The 19,185-nt window shown below is 37.7% G+C and overlaps 1 protein-coding gene across 1 annotated transcript; it reads left to right on the top strand.

The window, feature by feature from the left end:
* The first annotated feature begins 3,195 nt into the window (after positions 1-3,195).
* On the top strand, positions 3,196-19,082 carry ctso (cathepsin O). The gene is made up of 8 exons (XM_036569291.1): positions 3,196-3,447; positions 6,203-6,311; positions 7,220-7,359; positions 7,776-7,943; positions 8,079-8,200; positions 12,500-12,663; positions 15,625-15,717; positions 18,509-19,082. The coding sequence occupies exons 1-8, from the start codon at positions 3,283-3,285 to the stop codon at positions 18,541-18,543; spliced, it is 996 nt and encodes a 331-aa protein (XP_036425184.1). The 5' UTR covers positions 3,196-3,282; the 3' UTR covers positions 18,544-19,082.
* Positions 19,083-19,185: the final 103 nt, after the last annotated feature.

Here is a 19,185-nt window from a genome sequence, read left to right as displayed (position 1 = left end):
TGTCAAAAAAGTAATGATGTAGAAAATGGTTGAATAATCATATATTATTCTTAGGACAGTGTCATAATAAGAAAAAATAGTAGACGTTTGAAATGCTTTCACTTCCAAATATATTTTTTGCACAACTGATCATCCAACATCAATTCCGGACCTCACTAACACTCTTGTGGCTGCCACCAAATCCTCACAGCAATGTTCCAACATCTAGTAAAGCCTTCCCAGCAGAGTAGAGGCTGTTACTGCAGCAAAGGGGGACAAATTCACTATTAATAGCCTTCATTTCAGAAGAAAAACAAGCATAAACAGATGTCTGGATACTTTTAGACATAGTGTATATGAATATATCCAGTATTTGCATATATATATATACATATACATATATATATATACATCTATACATTCATATATATATCTCTCAAGTGACCTCTTAGCACTGTCTGTCTCTCCTGGACCTTGTCGCTTGTTCTCAGTCTCTTTGTGTTCTGTTTTTTTTTGTACTTTGAGGGTGAAGATCTGTGATCACAAAGCAGCCTCACAGTCAGGGAACTGATTCTGGGTCACTTTAGCTTTTTTTTTCTTTCTTCCAGACAGGTACAATCAGTAGGGGTGGGGGGAGGAGGGTTAGTAATCGTGACCCAGGGTTGGTGCTGTGCTCTGGGGCACTCTGTGGGAGCAGGTCCAGCTTTGTGTCGGTGGTGGAAATGGATGACCTGTGTTACGTTCTGCCTCAGCATTAAAACTTGTCATAATTGCTTCTGTATCGCCTCTTTTTGGGTATGAGTTACAGAAAGTAGACCTCTGAAGATGGGTCATCATTCTATAGTCACCGTCATGCCCATATTAAGAGCCTATTGGGGTCTAAGTAGATTCCTCTATGGGAAAAATGAACAGCATTTTCAGAAAACGCTGCTATTGTGCCCTGTGGTAAAGTAATTATTGGACCCTCTGAATTAGGAGGCTGTTTAGGAGCCAAAACAGGAAACTAACACTGCTACATACTGAATTGACATTATAAGACTGACCTCATCAACATACCCTGCACAAACCAACATGCTGTGTCCAGTTTGGTATCTTGAAATATTGGCTTAGAATCTGAAAACAATGTCTTATTTTTTCAAACAATTGGCTTGCAGTGTAAAAATAATAAAAGAACTTCATTATTTTAATAAAATATCTCAAGATCATGTGAAAATAAAGTATTCTGAGATGCTAAGTCAGTAGTTCAAGAAAATGGGTCATTATTGTAAGATGCTAAGTCAATATTTAGAGAAAATCAGTCATTATTTTGAGTTTCTACATAAATATTTAGAGAAAATGAGTCACTGTTTTAAGTTTGTAAGACATTATTGAAAGAAATGAGTCATTATTTGAGTTTCTAAGACAATATTTAGAGAAAATGTGTCATTATTTTAAGTTCCTAAGTCAATACTAAAAGAATGAGTCATTTTGATTTTCTAAGTCAATATTTAGAGGCAATGAGACATTATTTTGACATACCGCTGACGGAAACAGAGAAGGAGAAAAACAAAGTGATTTTTTGTAGACTTCATGCAGCGTCATTTCAGTGCACAGGAGCGCTAGGTTGTTTGTATTTCGTCTCTTAAACAGCCTCATAGTTCAGAGGCTCCAGTAACACTGGGGGAACATGTTTGTAGAGCAAAACGTATCAGGTTTGAAACAATGTTTTAACTAAAGTCTTGTTTTTCTAAAGTTCCATTTATTTTTCTCAAAAAGAAAACCAGCTAAGACCTGTAGTTTCTAATATGGACCACAGAATGACACCTGACTTTAAAGGTATATGTACAAAGACATAGAGGTAAAGATGAGTTGGATGTAAAAATATTATTTGTTTGTTTTCCTCTTACTCTAAATGTAATTCATTACCCAAGACCTGTTGGCTGTGGAGCAGTGGAACTGCTTTCTCTGGAGTGATGGAGCTCCATCCAGTACCTTTGGGATGAGCTGGAGTAATCCAAAACTGACCATCCAACATCAGTACCTGACCTCCCCAATGCTCAATCAGATCCTCACAGCAATGTTCCAACATCTAGTGTGAAGCCTTCACAGAAGAATAGAGGCTGTTACTGCAGCAAAGGGGGACAAACTCACTATCAATACCCTTCATTTCTGAAGGAACTTTGAAGGAGGAGTAGTTAGAAATTAGAAACCAAACTATCACTCTAAAGAGTTTAACTGGTTCAGCTCCCATTTCTGCTTTATTTCACTTTTACTTTAGACTGAAAAAGAGAAGAACAGAACCTAACAAACTTCAGTTTCTATGCTGACAGGTGCTGGAAGTTCTAGGAACCTCCCCTGCAGGTCTAAACTCTAAAAAAAACACTCAAAGAGCCAACTGCATGCCTAAATGGATTTCTGCATGGTGAATTGGTTCTTTAGATTGATGAAGAATGTGTTGTATACGGTTCTATATAGAACCTTTTTGAGTGGTTCTATGTAGCAATAAAAAGGGTTCTGCTATTATTACGATGTTAAGCATGTAACAATATACTTATAACAATATACTGTAACAGAACACTTTTTGGTGCTTTTTCGAAAAGGTTCTATATAGAATCATATACAACACATTCCACATCAGTCTGAAGAACCGTCTCACCATGCAGAGAATCATTCACTATGTATATGCATTGTCTTTACTAAAGAACCCTTGGCTTTATTCTTTCCCTTCTTTTCAAAGTACACTGTTAGAAATAAAGGTTCTCTGCAGGTACATTTTTCGTTCATCAAGGTACAAACAATGTTAATGTTCCCTCAAAGGTACAACAGTGGGTTTAAGGTCCAATTGTGAACCTTAAATAAGTTTTTACCAGGTGAAAAGTACATATTTATATCTCCACATGTACAGCTCCACATTAATGCCTATGGATGTTATAAAAGCTCCAGTAGTTGTGATGTGTAGGTGTCCCAATACTTTTGTAGTATAGTGTAGTTTAAGACGGAATTTGTTTTTAACACATTTTAGAGTGTAATTGGCTTTCTTATTTTCATATCATAAAACAGATATAAATACAAAATAAATTTCGTACATGGAAACAAGGACACAAAGTAAATATGCAGCAAAAAAAAAATCCAGAGAAAAAAGGAACTGGTGCTCAAACTGCACTTCCGTTCAGTGTAAGTCATCAATGTAGCCACCAGGGGGCGATAGTGCACTTTACGGTTTCACAGGCAGCTGAAAGGCGAAGATCAGCAGAGCTGAAAGCGAAAGTTCAGAGAGTTTGGTGGAGCTGCAGTGTAGCAGGTAATGTTGTTGTATCCGTGTGAATGGCTCGCGTAGAAGCGTTAACTGTTTTATTATCTTGCCATTTTCTGCTGGCTCGTTTCTCCAATGGAGAATTACTGGAGATGAGTGAGGAGCTCACAGGAGGAGGAACTTTCAGACGGGGCACGAACTCAGAGCAACACATTCAAACATGGAGACAGATCCAGGTAGGAAAACTCAAACACACCTGTACAGGTAGAGCTGTAGATACTCGCTGCACACCCTCGAGACACTGTGTGATTCACTGGGGCTCTTCTGTGGGTTTAAATGTGTAAAACAGGCGGTTTTTTACGTAACCAAACTTCACTCCCCCCTTGATTTCATTAGAAACACCTACCTTGTGCTTCCACTCACTGTCCACTTTATTGGAAACACCTACCTTCAGCAACCACCAACTGGCCACTTTATTAGAAACACCTACCTTCTGCAACCACTAACTGGCCACTTTATTAGAAACACCTACCTTGTACTTACACACACCGGCCTCTTTATTGGAAACTCTAGTGCTTCCACTTGCTGGCCACTATTAGAAACACCTACCTTGTACTTAGACACATTGGCCACTTTTTTAGAAACACCTACCTTGTGCGTCCACTTACTGTCCACTTTATTAGAAACTCCTACCTTGTGCGCCCAATCACTGGCCACTTTTTTAGAAACACCTACCTTGTGCGTCCACTTACTATCCACTTTATTAGAAACACCTACCTTGTACTTCCACTCACTGGCCACTTTTTTAGAAACATCTACCTTGTGCGTCCACTTACTGTCCACTTTATTAGAAACTCCTACCTTGTGCACCCAATCACTAGCCACTTTTTTAGAAACACCTACCTTGTGTGTCCACTTACTGTCCACTTTATTAGAAACACCTACCTTGTGCGTCCACTCACTGGCCTCTTTATTAGAAACACCTACCTTGTGCTTTCACTCGCTGGCCACTTTATTAGAAACACATACCTTGTGCGTCCACTCACTGGCCTCTTTATTAGAAACACCTACCTTGTGCTTTCACTTACTGCCCACTTTAGTAGAAACTCCTACCTTGTGCGTCCACTTACTGACCCTTTTATTAGAAACACCCACCTTGTGCTTTCACTCGCTGGCCACTTTATTAGAAACACATACCTTGTGCGTCCACTTACTGGCCACTACCTTGTACTTACACCGGCCTCTTTATTGGAAACACCTACCTTGTTCTTCCACTTACTGTCCACTTTAGTAGAAACACCTACCTTGTGCTTCCATTAACTGGCCACTTTATTAGAAACACTTCGCTTGTGATGCCACTTGCTGGCCACTTTATTAGAAATACCTTCATTGTGCTTTCACTAACTGCCCCTCCACCCCACAAATGGAAAGGGACCACTGTCCAAACATTATTTTCATTGCTGGGATTTTTACATACGTCAGTCTCACTGCTGGGTTAAAAGGGGACGGTCCACCCAAAACTATACATCCCAGAGGGGCTCTGTGGTCAGGAACTGACCACTGATGAAGGAATAGAGGATGGCTAACACAAACTGTACATCAGTTGATGAGCTACAGTCTCAACAAGGGAAGGGTTTCTAATAAAGTGGCTGTGGAGGCTACTCTAGATTCGCTGTTGAAAATGTAGAAAATTGTTGTTGCATTTAGTAGATCTGAACAAAACTCAACCACACAGTTTGCCTCATTTACTGACAAAAACAAAGCCCTATTTTGTAGTGCCCAGCTTGACCTCCAAAAAGTCCACCTAGAAAGAAATAAGTCTAATTAGGTACCGATCTGTCAGCTTTGTTGGGAAACAAAACTGAAAAACACAACTGTGAGCTCGGACGAGTTTGTTTTCAGAGCAAAAGGAAATCTGAACATGTGTTTTTTAAGATAATTGTTTTTTTTATTCCGTGTTTTTCATGCGTCTCAGTGGGAGTGTGCAGTGCTAAATTGATACAAATGCTAATTAGTTATTTGATGGGACCAAAACATCTCTGCATGGCTCCACACATGAAACGTCTCAAAAGTTTTGTGTCTAAACTTTCAGAAATCTGTGTGTTCTTTGATTGGGAACTAGAGCTGCGCGATGTGGACATAACGTGATGTTCAATAAAGCTGTTGGATATAACAGTGACAAAATGAGAGTGATTAATTATACATAAGAGTGTGCTTCTGACTGGATGTGCCACATGGACTTTGGAACATGATAAAAGCACTATTCAAAAAAAAAAAGTAATGAAACACTAATAGCTGCTTATGTCTGAATTACAAAGACATTTTGTGCCATAGGGCTGATGTGAAGCTCTGCTCTTATGAGGTATTAAAAGCTGTACAGCTGCTAATGGCACCCCCTTGTGGAGACTTTGTAGCCTGCTAAATATGAGCGACTTCCACGAGGAGCTTCAGTCTAAAACAATATACAAATATGTATATTTTTATTTTCAATGTACGCCTATAAACATGAACAAATTTTTACTGTCTTAGAAAGCTCCTGATGATGATGCACATTTGTTGTTACAGTAACCATTACTACTTCATACAGTGCATTCATTTTACACGCCACACTGGCAGTGAGAATAGTCATCATGGTTGATGCATTTTTACAGGCTAATAGTTCGGTTAATAGTTTGGCAAAGATATCATGCTCTAAAGGAACTGAATACTTGTTTATGTTGATTACTATTAATAATAACTTAAATTATTTACTGAGTTATTGTGTATTCTATCATATTTTATGTTGGCTGCCATTTTCTAAAAGCAATAAGCCACTCAATGCTTCTCACCACGCCTAACAACACCCTTCCCTGTGGTAAAATTGCAGTAATGCACAGCCTCTCATGGCTTATTGGTTTAGTATGTCACGATTATGATTAAAATATGATGTATTGTCCTGCTCTAGTGTGAACAGCACTAATGCTACATGCTTTGTTTGTTTTTGTCAATTAGGCCTCAGTGAAAAGGCAGGCCTATCTGAACTTGCACTCCATGGACTTTCAGCTTCCAGCCAAATATGGAATCAACCTGTTCTCCCACCTCTCACCAGAACAGTTCAGAGGTTCTTCTCTGTTCCTTCTTCTCTAACACTTGTTCAAAGTCAACTGAATATAAGCCAAACAATTGTTTTTTGTTATTAGTCAATGAAAACACTGTAATGATAACATTCCCATCTGCTCTTATGAGATGTTTGAATTTTTAAACCAATATTAAAATATGAAAAGTGATCGTTTGGCTGTCAAATTGGCACAGTTTCTCCACCCTTACTTCAAGCCTAATCTCTAATAGACTTGATTATGAGGTATCTGACACTGTATGAAATACTAGAGGCAGGCGATGTGGCAAGGATGTAATATTGTGATATGTCAAGAAATGTTTTTGTGTGTATATATATATATATATATATATATATATATATATATATATATATATAGTGCCAAATACTGAATAAAAATCATTATATTCACAGTTTTGAAATGTATTTTTTAAAATGTCGCACGTCTGGATCCTTTTTTTCCTGTCCCAACTGATCAGATGTCTGAAAAAAGCATATATATGCATATATATATATATATATATATGCTTTTTTTCATACAATACATTTCAAAAATGTGAATATTATGATTTTTATTCAGTATTTGGCACTAAATACATTTCAACAGGGCTAATTTTGTTCTCTTTATAATGAAACATATAGTTGGCCAGTTTTCTGTAATTACTGTCATAATGCCCAGACCTATGAAATAGTGTTGTGTATAAACATGGACTAAAGTACAGACAAAAAACAGGCTTTCAGTATGACACTGAGTGTTTTTAGCTATGCTAATGTACCATGTTTATAGTCAAAAATGTAAGGTTAAACACCTCGGCTGCGTTGAATGAACTTTTATGCCAAACTATCAGTTTAATGAAACATACAGAACAGATTGTTTGTTATTAGTCAAATTTATGACTGCTTGCATATTTCAGATATTTATCTCCGAGCTTGGCCTGAGGTTGCTCCCAAATACAACATGACCAAACACGGCCGCCCCGGATCTGAGCGCTACCTTCCGCGGTTTGACTGGAGAGAGCACGGAGCCGTTGGCCCAGTTCAGAACCAGCAGTCGGTATGTTCCACCAAACAGGAACATATTAGAGACTTCATAGACCATTAGAGACTAAATAGTGCATCCATTTTTTTATGGTGATATGAACCAGGGGTCACCATGACTACAACACAAATAAAGCCATTTTATTTACTATCCAAAACCACCAGTGAACCTACACATGTCTTCTGAGATTTACAGGGAATGTTGATGATGATAATAGTGGAAAATCTTAAACAAGTTTTCTTTGGGGACTATTTTGCCTCATAACGCCCAGCATGTATCCCTCCACCCTCCATGAATGGATTAAAAAAAATGTTTTCTTTACAAAACTATCATAAAACAATGTCTCAGACATCAGGCAGCATCTAACACAGTGTCAGAAAGCACATAATTGAGTCTGCATGTTTAATTGAGTCTGTGTTGTGTTCCTGCAGTGCGGGGGATGCTGGGCCTTCAGCGTGGTGGCCGCAATCGAGGCGGTGCACGTGAAAGACGGAGGAAAGCTGCAGGATCTGAGTGTTCAGCAGGTTATAGACTGCGATTACAAAAGCCAGGGCTGTAACGGAGGGTCCACAGTCTCCGCTCTGGAGTGGCTCAAACAGGTACCGCAAGAGTCATTTGTAACAATAATTGTATAGTGTAAGAAATTTTTAATACATAAAAGGCATATATATGTATTGTATGTGACTGTAACGGTCATTGTGACAGTTTCAGTTTATGTGTTTTTATTTTTCCAGACTAAAGAGAAGTTGGTGAATGAGACGGAATATCCGTATAAAGCTGAGACGGGACTGTGCCGGGTTTTCCCACAGCTCTATGGCGGAGTCTCAGTGAAGGACTATACTGCGTTTGACTTCAGGTAGAAAACACAAATAAAGTGAGGGAAATTGTGGAGAACAAAAGTGTTTTTATATATGTAATACATACAATACAACATATATGTACTTACATATACATACAGTACATATGGGATGTGGTTACATATAGATGCTTATATATAATATATATTTACACACACATAAGGTGATATGTGATGATAATGAAATACATGTGAGATATTATATATAGGTACTTACATAATACATATGGGACATATTATTATTATTATTATTATTATTATTATTGTTATTATTATTATTATTATTATTATTGTTATTAGTAGTAGTAATAGTACATATATTTACACATTTAATATACTATTTTATATATGGAGTGTATTATTATAACATAGAAACTTACCTATAATATAAATGGCATGTATATATGTATATATATTTGCCTCATATATATATATATATATATATATATATATATATATATATATATGAGGCAAAATGTGATGATACTGAAATACATGTGACATATTATATATAGGTACTTACATAATATATGTGGGATGTATTATTATTATTATTATTATTATTATTATTACATATATACTTGCATATATAACACAGCTTGGACATATTACATTAGACACCTTGCTTTTTTGGTGAAGGTAGATGTGTTACTGCTAGGACTTTTATCTACTTTACAAAAAAGGATTTCAAGCCTCAATAGCACATCAAGTGCAGAAGTGTTTGGTGGAAAGTGAGAATGGTGTCCCAAATATCAAAATATCATGGGAAAAAATATATTTACAGGAATATTTACAAAACATTTTTTGGATGTATATGTATATAGAAGGGATCAACAATTCCCCAGTTTAAAGGAACACCACACTGTTCACCAGAGCTTGGTTCTATCAACCACACTCTCCTTTAGCACAGGAGAACCAGAATTAACCAGAGCATACCAGCTCAGCTCAGCCGGGGGAGTCAAAAATGATCGTTATTTCTTTTTTACATGCATTAATGCATCTTTAATACAGATAATGCATTAATATATAAATAATGCACATGTATGACCCATGGGCTAACACCACTGTTTGTGTGTGTGTGTTTGCAATGTCACTGAACTGTAGGTGATGTTTGGGGTCAGGGCCACAGCTCTTTTCACATCCACACTCTTGTGTGCTGCTCTCTAAGCATGAATACGGGCAGTTTTCCTGGTAGTGCTTGAATGAATCCTTAGAAATCTACAGATCTTAACGTCTTTTGTGATACTCTTTAAATTACTTGCATGTGCAATCAGTCTGCATAATATAATATAGTATGCTTTTCTGAACATATCATGGATATCGTCACAACGAGAGCAAAATTAGTCCTGTTTAACTGGGATCAGTGCAACATAGTATGCTGGATATTAAATAAGGTCACTGATGTTGATAGTATTTTTTAAAATGTAGCACTACTGGTTCTCTTTTCTCCTCTATCTGATCAGATCTCTGAAAAAGTAAATATTGTGGTACGTTGTGATGCTTTTAGGTATTTTAACCATCATGTCCCGTATACAATGGTGAAAAGTCAGGAAGGTATAAAAATTAGATGCAACCTAAGCGTAATTCACTCTTCACTGGCTTACTCTTAAGTTCCATATCAACTACAAGATCTTGGTGACATTTCAAGCTCTTTAAGGCTGAGCTTAGGCGTTTCTTACTGATCTGAAATGTTATAGCGTCCAGATCACTTCACTCCGCTAAGGCTGCTCATTGCAAAGCTCTAGGATCTCTTACAGCTCAGTTGGTGGAAGATCAGTTTCTTCTAGAGCTCTTAAACTCAGCATTCCAGAGAATACAACATACTTAAAAAAGATAGACAGATTGAGAATCTGTTGTACATGGTTCTATATAGAACCTTTTTGGAAATGGTTCTAGATAGCACCAAAAAGGTTCTTCTATTGTTACAATTTTGACATTGTAACAATATCAGTGCTATACAGAACCATTTTCAAAACCATATACCACATTTTCTCCATCAGTGACCATACAAAGAACCATTTGGGCATGAATTGGTTCTATGTAGCTCTCATGGTCATAACTAGAACTATTGCCTTGTGTGGGAATAAAACACATTTGTTTTGGCTAGAATATGTTGAAGTGTTGTGGCTCATTTAGTCTTGTTTGTAATTGTGCTGTTATTTTTATTTAGAGCGTTGTGTTTTTGTCTTTCCAGTGTTTTATTGATATTCCTGTCTAAAGCAGTTTGAGATTTCGAAGCTAAAATGAAAAATGCTCTTTTAATAAAGAGTCGTTACTATTATAAATAGTTTTTGCAAAATCCAGAAGGAGCATCCACGGCCATATTGCTGACATTCCATCAGTTTAATGTGTGAGCAGTCAATGCCGACTACGGCTTTCAAATCAAGATATGAAGAAAAAGTCAGTTTGTTTGGAGGTGTTGATCCATACCAAATCAATAAGTTATCCTTGAGCCCTGGTTATGTGTTATTGCCCGCAATAACATAGCCAGACATCTATAATTACCTTAAATACTGCATCAGCGTTCACACGGCAGGAGCTGAAATCATTAGAGTCATGTAATTATTTGGTCTGTGAAAGGGTCAGAGAGATTCTGTCTTTATCATCGACTACACCATCAAATGTTGCCGTCTTTGCAAAAGTGAGTAACAGCTGCTTATCTGAGGGCATTTTCTTGATTTCTGCATATCTAATTTTATTCTCCTTTAAAGGCCCTTCAGATAACATGATACTCATATGTTTCATATCAAAATGCTCCGTTATCTTCATCACTACTTTCCAAAACTGCTGCAGCAACTTCAGCAGCTGTAAACTCTCTGCACGCCATTTCACATGTGTCTCTGATGTGGACTGAATGAAGAATTAAGGGTTTCCAGCGTGATGGGTCAGTCCTTAGTGATTTCCTGAGTGTCCATTGGTCAGTTTCACACACATTGTAGACGGACACACTAATCCACCAGTTCCTCACGGTGAAAGGCAGATGACGTGTATCTCAGCCCCTCTTCATAGCCTCATAACTCTGGATGTGAGTCACGTATGATGTCGTGATAAGATGGAATGGAAAGGGTGACTCTACAGATTGAGGAAATGTTTAAACTGTATTTCTGCGCTGTATTAACACAAAGAGAGAGAAACTGATATACAAACATTGAATTTGATACGTGGGCGAGTTTGTGGGTCCAAGAGGGTTAAGCTAACATGAGCCTTGCTAACATTCTGGCGTTCTCTCAACTGCATTCACTGCCTAGCTAAAGCACAAGAGATCTAGATATAACTAGGTTGCATAAATGAACTATCAGTCAATGTCAGTTGTCAATCGTGAACAGTTCTCACTGGGAAATGATCAAAACTCCAGAACGCCTCCTTTAACAAGATTCTGTCTTTACCATCAACTACATCATGAAACGTCATCATGATCACAAAAGTGAGTAACAGCTGCATTGCGCTGTTGTCGGAACAAAAACTTGAAAAATGATAAAAATCTCCAAAATTATAGCTTTACAGGAGATGGAAAAATCCTTATTTACATTTAATGTAAGTCAATGGAAACAGAATTTTGTTCCAAGTCATTTTTGGCCAATTCTTTTGGTCCATTCATCATGACATTTACACAAAATGTAAAGGGCAACAGGTATTTTCAAATTATGTCAAAAACTGAAAAATGACAAAAATTGAGATACAAGGTTTTGTTCTGACAGCAGCGATATCTTTATTTGATGGGGTTGATCGGTGTTAGCTTGACATTATCTCAAGTGATGCTAAAGCAGTAGCGATCTAGACACAAATAGATTGCGAAAATCAATCAGTCAATGTCAAAAATGTTCAAAAATGATCTCCAGAGCTCCTCCTCCTGCTAACTGTCTAGCTGTGTCCGACTGATGAGATCAGACTTTGGCAGTGTTACGAGGAGATGCTGGAAGTTTCTCCTGTTTATTCTCTCTATTAAAGATTTTTCCTTGGCTAGTTCAGCTCTTCAGCCTTGACAGCATTGGACAGTCGGGACGCTATGAAAGCTCACAGGGTTTTATTTTCTGTTGGTGTTACTACAGTCATGAAGCTCACAGCTCATCATGGCTATATTTTGTCTGTCTGGATGCTTTATTAACTAACGCTGTGCAAACAGTGGCCCTATAAACACGGCTGTCATCACCACGCTGATCGGTGTCATGTCAACAATGTGGCAGCAGCAACAAACGTGACATCAGTCGAATACTATCAGTTATTATTATCGTTGTTGTGCCTGCAGTAAAGAATCTTGACTTGAGAATGCTGAAGTGAGTCCATGTGTGTCCACTGCAGTGGTCAGGAGGAGCTAATGATGGAGCGTTTGGTGGACTGGGGGCCGTTGGTGGTTATTGTGGACGCCACCAGTTGGCAGGATTACCTCGGAGGAGTCATCCAACACCACTGCTCCAGTCGCCATGCCAACCACGCTGTACTGATCATCGGCTACGATACCACAGGTACACACACACACACTGCACACATGCTTGTGAGTCGAGTTAAATGATGCTGTGGGTTTGAAACTAAATATCTCTGATTTAAGTGCTCTGTTAACGTCTGTTTGGGTTTATTCAACAAAAGCAGTCCTAATTCTTTTTTTACATGACCTGATATACAGTGCTGCTTGAAAGTTTGTGAACCCATTAGCATTATGTGCATTTCTGCAAAAGTCTAATTTAAAATGACATCAGATCTTCATTTAAGTTATAACATTAGATAAAGGGAACCCAACTGAACAAATAACATAAGCAGTTGTATAGTTCTTCATACATTTGTTGAACAAAGTGATCCCACATTATATATGTTGGTCATAAGCGTAGATGACTGTAAGTGTGGCTGACCCTACCCTACTTAACCATCAAGGTGTGGTCTTTACCACACACATTTGTTAGCACAAGACTTGTGTCCCATAAAAATGACTCCAAGAGTAAGGCACATAATATTCTGGAAGAGCACAAAGAACCTCAGGGTAACATCTAAGGATGTGCAGGTCTCTCTTACACTGGCTAATGTCAGCAAACACTGAACAAGAATAGCGTGTATAGAATTATAGAATGGAGAAAGCCACTACTCTCCTGGAGGAACATTTCTGCTTGTTTAAAGTTTCCTAATGACCACTTGGATGAGCCAGAGGACTGTTGAAATTATGTTGAGAAACAGACAAAATAGATCTAATGACTTAAATGAGAACGGTTATTTTTGGCAAAAACTGAACACTGTATTTCAGCAGAACCTCATCCCAGGTGTGAAACACGGTGGTGGCAGTATTGTGGTTTGCGTCTGTTTTGCTGCTGTTGGACCAGGACAGGTTGCCATCATTTGATGAAGCTGTGAATTCTGGATTGCATCAAAAAATTCACTGTGAAAATATGCATATTGCTGAAGAGTTCACATACATTAAATTCAGCACTGTATGTTAATGAGCTCTGTTCTGATTGGCTTTCCTGTATTTTATGCCTTGTGCCTTGTTCAAAAGCAGTCCATGCTGAAATGTACAAAAAACGTTTGTAAATCTGGAAATCCTCAGGGCTGTAGGAGAAAATAAGCTAATTATGGTTATAAATATTATTATTACATATTATGCAAATATGTCCATGGTTGTGTCATCACAACTGGGATTAACTGAAAATTCAGTCTTTGCAGCTTTGTTTGCATATTTGCTGTGGTTTACGATTCAGTTATCTTAATTTTTATCTATCTTAACACTTATTATTTAGTAACTACTATAAATTATTTGATAAATTCTATTGAAATAATATGTGCATTTTATGTAGACTTTAAACCCCTTAGCCTGAGAACAGATGTTTTAGTTTTTTAAGTTTTAAAAATGAACAGTGCAATTCCTTATAAAAACAGTGTTCCCACATCGACAGTTGGTCAGAGAGATTTCGAGGAGTTCACTGTGACTCAGGTCAGTGTTGCCTTTTCAAGGACATCAGCATGAACTCGGCGACTCATCAGGGTTACTAACTGAAGGACTGTGTGTCATCACAAATCAGCATTTACTGTTTGTAGTAAAAGCTGCAGTTTTTTGAGGAAAAAAGCACTTTTCCCTCGCAGACTGATGTCCCCACAGCTACACAGTGCTCATATTTTCATCAGACTGGGGGGATTTGGTCCACATAAGGAAATAAATACACCTCAATGAACTTACATTTTTAATACAGTAATGTATGGGGCTGTTTTTATATATACATACTGTGGGCTGATGCTGATATCCGTTCATTGTTATGTACACATCCACCTGGGCTACAAATGCAGTAAAATGAATAAAATGCAGATATTTTAGTGCTGTAATGCAGCATCACCTAAACATCCTACTCTAAATACTTCATCACATCTCAGTTTGAAATATGGAACAAATATAACATCTGTTTATTTCTCCAGGGTATATTTTGTTTTTTTCCATCTGAATTTACATGACCAGTAAGGCAAATTATGCATGAAATAAATGGAGTTTTTATTTTATTTATTTATTTATTTTTTGGTAAAAGCTCACCTCAAATTAACAGAACATGTGTTTTATGATCATACACATATTGCTATATGCTTACAGTTTACTGCTGAAAGCCAAAAATCTTAGGCGCTCTTTATATTTTTTATAAAAAATAATTTTTACAGAGCAGATCACTGAAGAGACGCCATCTGTTTATAGTTTATAGCCCAGATTTGTGGAAAAATGTGTCGACTTTCAGTGGCCAAAAAAAAAAATTGTGAGTTCAGCTTCTTTTATTGTAAGGGTTTAAAATTATATTACCCATCTATTTGATTGGAAAGAAGACAGTTACAGCTCTCATACGACACCCACCTTTTGAATGTAGCTTATGAAATATGAAAGTTATGAAGAATATGACGAAGTGCATTTTGGAACCACCGGTCTCAAGGAGTTGAAGTGTCTAAGCAGTTATTCGCCAAAAAAAAACTATATGGTTCTGATATCATGCATCCCAAATATAGTAAAACAGTAAATATGAGTGTGTATACAGTGAATGTAAATATAGAGCTGTTTTTTTTTCCCTTTTTTTTCTGAGGCGCTTATAAATTTAGGTTTTGATTTTCAATCCATTATCAAAAAATTCCCTGTAGAAAAATATATGGTGATTTAAAATATTACCATCAGATGGCATAGATCTGCACTCACCCTCCCTTTAGCTGTTTTTCTGTTGGCACTTCAGAGTGAACGGTGTTAAAACGCTAATGTGCGTGGTATGAAAATACTGTTTTTAAATGTGTCTGTATTATTGTGGGCTAAGGAGGCCACAGTCTTAGCACAAGTTCCAAACAATTTCTACAACATAAAACTAAATCATCAATAAGAAATGTGCCATTACTTCTTAATTACTGTTGACTTCTCATTAACACAGCATTGCATTATGGTCTAATTAATGTCTAATGTATAACGAGTGTAAATTTTCCCACAGGCGAGGTGCCGTTCTGGATCGTTCGTAACTCCTGGGGAACATCCTGGGGTAATGGGGGCTATGTTTACGTCAAAATGGGGGACAACATGTGTGGTACGTACAAACTACACACTTAAAAAAGATGGTTCTTCAAGGGTTCTTTAGTAAAAAAATTGGTTTGATATAGAACCATGATCATTCAAAGAACCTCTTCGCATGAGTAAATGGTCCTTTGCATGGTAAAATTGTTCTTTAGATTGAATAAGAATGTGCTGTAGATGGTTCTGTATAGCACTAAAAAGGGTTCTTCTGTTGTATACAAGCTTGACATCGTAACTATAGAAGAACTGTTTTCATGTTATATTAAAGCTGTTTTAAAACCCCCTTCTTTATGATAAAATCACATTAACGCACAGTCTTAAGTATTGCTTTTATAAAATGGTGACAAACAAAAAAAAAGATAAAATTTAGAAATTTTCAGAAAATAATTAAGCAATAGAACACAAAAGGGAGTGTGTTATCGCAAAATAACATCACAGCTGAGATTTGGTCATAGATCATCACAGCCGTGGTGTTATACGTGATAACACACAACCTCAAGTGTTCTATTGCTTTTATACAACAGTTAAATAAATAAAGTAAGAAATAAATAAATTGGGCCGTGAACGCGGCGTTTAATACGTTTTAATGTTAGCAATTCCTTCCGCCAAATTATAGTTCCTTAACAAGCAGCTTGTTGCTACGTCAGAGCAATGAACTCCGCTCACTCGCTGCACGGCCAGCAGTTTGTTCTCCGGCTCCTTACACTAAATTCCCAAACTGTCATTACCACTGAGCAAGCTTTTCAGTCGGCAGCTGTGACAGAAGAACACCTAACCAACCTAGAATTAGCCAGAAATTAACCGAAAACCATTCGCCAAACGTGTAGTCTCAAATTTCATGAATTATTAACTTTTTGTCATATTACATTGAACATATGGTAACACAGCACTGTTTAATGCAAAAACATTCGCTTTATGAGTTCTTTTTGGTCATCAAAATACCACCGCAAGTCTTATTTAGCACCAATCCAGCAGCGCCCCTCTTCTGAGGCTGGGGCTGAATCTCAAATGGCTCCCTGCTCCCTACATAGTGCACTAGGTAGGGATTTATGTACTGGATCCTGCACCCAACAGGGCAAAATACAGCTAAGTAACAGTCATTTGGGATTCAGCCACATCCACACTCAACAACTGATGCATTTGGCTGTAGAAGCTAGAATTTCTAAACATTCATAGCTAGCACACTATGTAGGAAATACAGAGCCATTTGGGATTCAGCCTGGCTTTGATGTGACTTCTGACTGAAACACGAACATTTGAAGCATGTAAACCATTTAAGTGGTGTTTTTTAGATGTTTATACTGTCAATTTACAGTTAATCATACCGTAAGTACTTTAATTCAAGCCTGTGATGTTCATGATGGAGTTGTTTAGACTGTTTGCTGTCTTTAGCCTGTAAGCTAGCTGACCAGCCTAGTTCTACTCCAGAACATAAGTTGTCAGCCCCTCAGTTTAAACAAAAAACGGGTTCTTACTTCATCAGTACACTTAGTGGTCCATCATCCAGCATGAGAGTCAAAGGTTATTCATTAATAGTACAAGGGTTTTTCGTGCCGTGGCGCAGTAATATATGATTCAGTTGTTGTGAGGTGGTCATAGGTGTGCGGATATCGTAGATTTTACGATGGCTTCGAATGCAGCTCAGCCAATCAGATTTTAGGACTATCCGTCTAAATAAGTAACCATATACAGCACATTCTCAATCAATGTGAAGAACCATTTCACCATGCAAAGAACGGTTTAATCAAGGATGCTTGGAGTGTTCATGGTTCTATGTAGAACCATTTTCTTTAGTGCCAGGTTGCTGCATTTCAACTGTAGTGTTTCACTGATAATGTTTTTCTCCAAAGTATTAAAGTCCTTAAGTGTTATTGCTTTAATCTCATTGTGATTACGTTCCTAAAATAATCTGTGTTCTCAGCATGCAGTGAAGTGTTAATACCATAAAATGCAGTATTTTAAGGTGCTGAAGTGTGAAATATGGTGCTGATCACGTTGGTGCAGCCGCCGCTGTGCAGCATTGGTCAGTTTTATGTTCATTATGAGAGCAGAGAGCTGAGCTGATGAGCTGCAGTGGAATGGAGTGAACGTGTGAATGAATTACAGAAATGAAGCTGAACAGCTGGAGATGACAGCTAGAACAAAAATACACAACTCGTTGAAACAAGTCATGAAGTGCTGTTCTCTCATATTAACACTCTCTCCCCTTTTCTCTCCGCATCTCTCTTTATCTTTCTGTCTTCTCTGTCATTCTCTCCCCTCTCTGATTCTTTCTCTCTTTCCTTCCTATTCATTCTCTTCTTTTTTCCTCTCTCTCCTCTTTCTCACTCTTTCTCCCTTTCTATTTCTGTTCTTTCTATTCCTCTCACTCTCTCATTCTCTCATGTGTCTCTCTATCTCTCTCTCTGTCTCTCTACACTCTCTCTCTGTACTCTCACTCTTTCTCTCTGTACTCTCACTCTCTCTACTCTCTCTGCACTCCCTCTCTCTGCATTCGGTCTCTCTTTTCTACTCTCTATCTCTCTGCACTTTCTCTCTGCTCTCTCTTTCTGCACTCTCTATCTCTCCTCTGTCTATCTCTGCACTCTCTCACTGCTCTTTCTCTCCCTGTCTCTGCACTCTCTCTGAGATCTGCTCACTTTCTCTGCACTCTTTCTCTCTCTCTCTCTGCCCTCTCTGTCTCTCTCTCTCTTTCTCTCTCTGCACTCTCTGTCTCTGCACAATTTCTCTGTACTCTCTCTCTCTCTCTGTACTCTCTTTCTAACTCTCTTTCTCTCTCTCTCTCTCTGTCACTCTCTCTGTAGGAATAGCTGATACCGTAGCTGGTGTATTTCTGTGACCCGTGTCCATCGAGTCGTCCACTTCAGAGCCGATCATCAGGAAACAAGACATATTTTAGATGTCCAAAAGGAAATAATGAACTGCTTAAAGTTTACATAAGAACCTTTTTATTACAATTTATAGAAAAAGGGAATAATTTCCTTGTGTTTTTATACAATCACTTGTTTTATTATCATTTTTAACAATTTCATATGTACACATACGAGCATCCCTGTAGAAACGGATTTACAGGCTGTTCTCCTGAGTTTGTGTTTGTCTAGTAAATCATCATTCTGCTGAAAATAAAGAGGCGTGTTTTGTTTTGATATGTACAGAAAGGAGATTGTTTCGTTCAGATGAGTTTTAACTCCGGAGTCATGTTAATGTTTTACAATGACAGTATTTACAGTGCGATGAAGCCAGCATATTCATTTCAGCTGTGTAGTTTTATACAGTTAACAGTCTGTGTGGAATTATTACAGCGCTCCGTTAAACTCCATCTGAATATCTGTTCCATTTATGATCTTATATAAGTTATGAATAAGAGCAGGATTGTGTTCTTTATACCTCACTGCGTTCTTTTAGCTCCATTAGTGAACTCCCTCTACCACAGACTCTCTCTCTCTCTCTCTCTCTCTTTTTCTCTCCCCCTCTCTCTCTC

Source organism: Colossoma macropomum, unplaced genomic scaffold (genome assembly GCF_904425465.1).
Source record: "Colossoma macropomum unplaced genomic scaffold, Colossoma_macropomum, whole genome shotgun sequence".
Taxonomy (NCBI): Eukaryota; Metazoa; Chordata; class Actinopteri; order Characiformes; family Serrasalmidae; genus Colossoma; species Colossoma macropomum.
The sequence above is the reverse complement of the archived record's forward strand: the minus strand, read 5'-3'. Positions and strand labels throughout refer to the sequence as shown.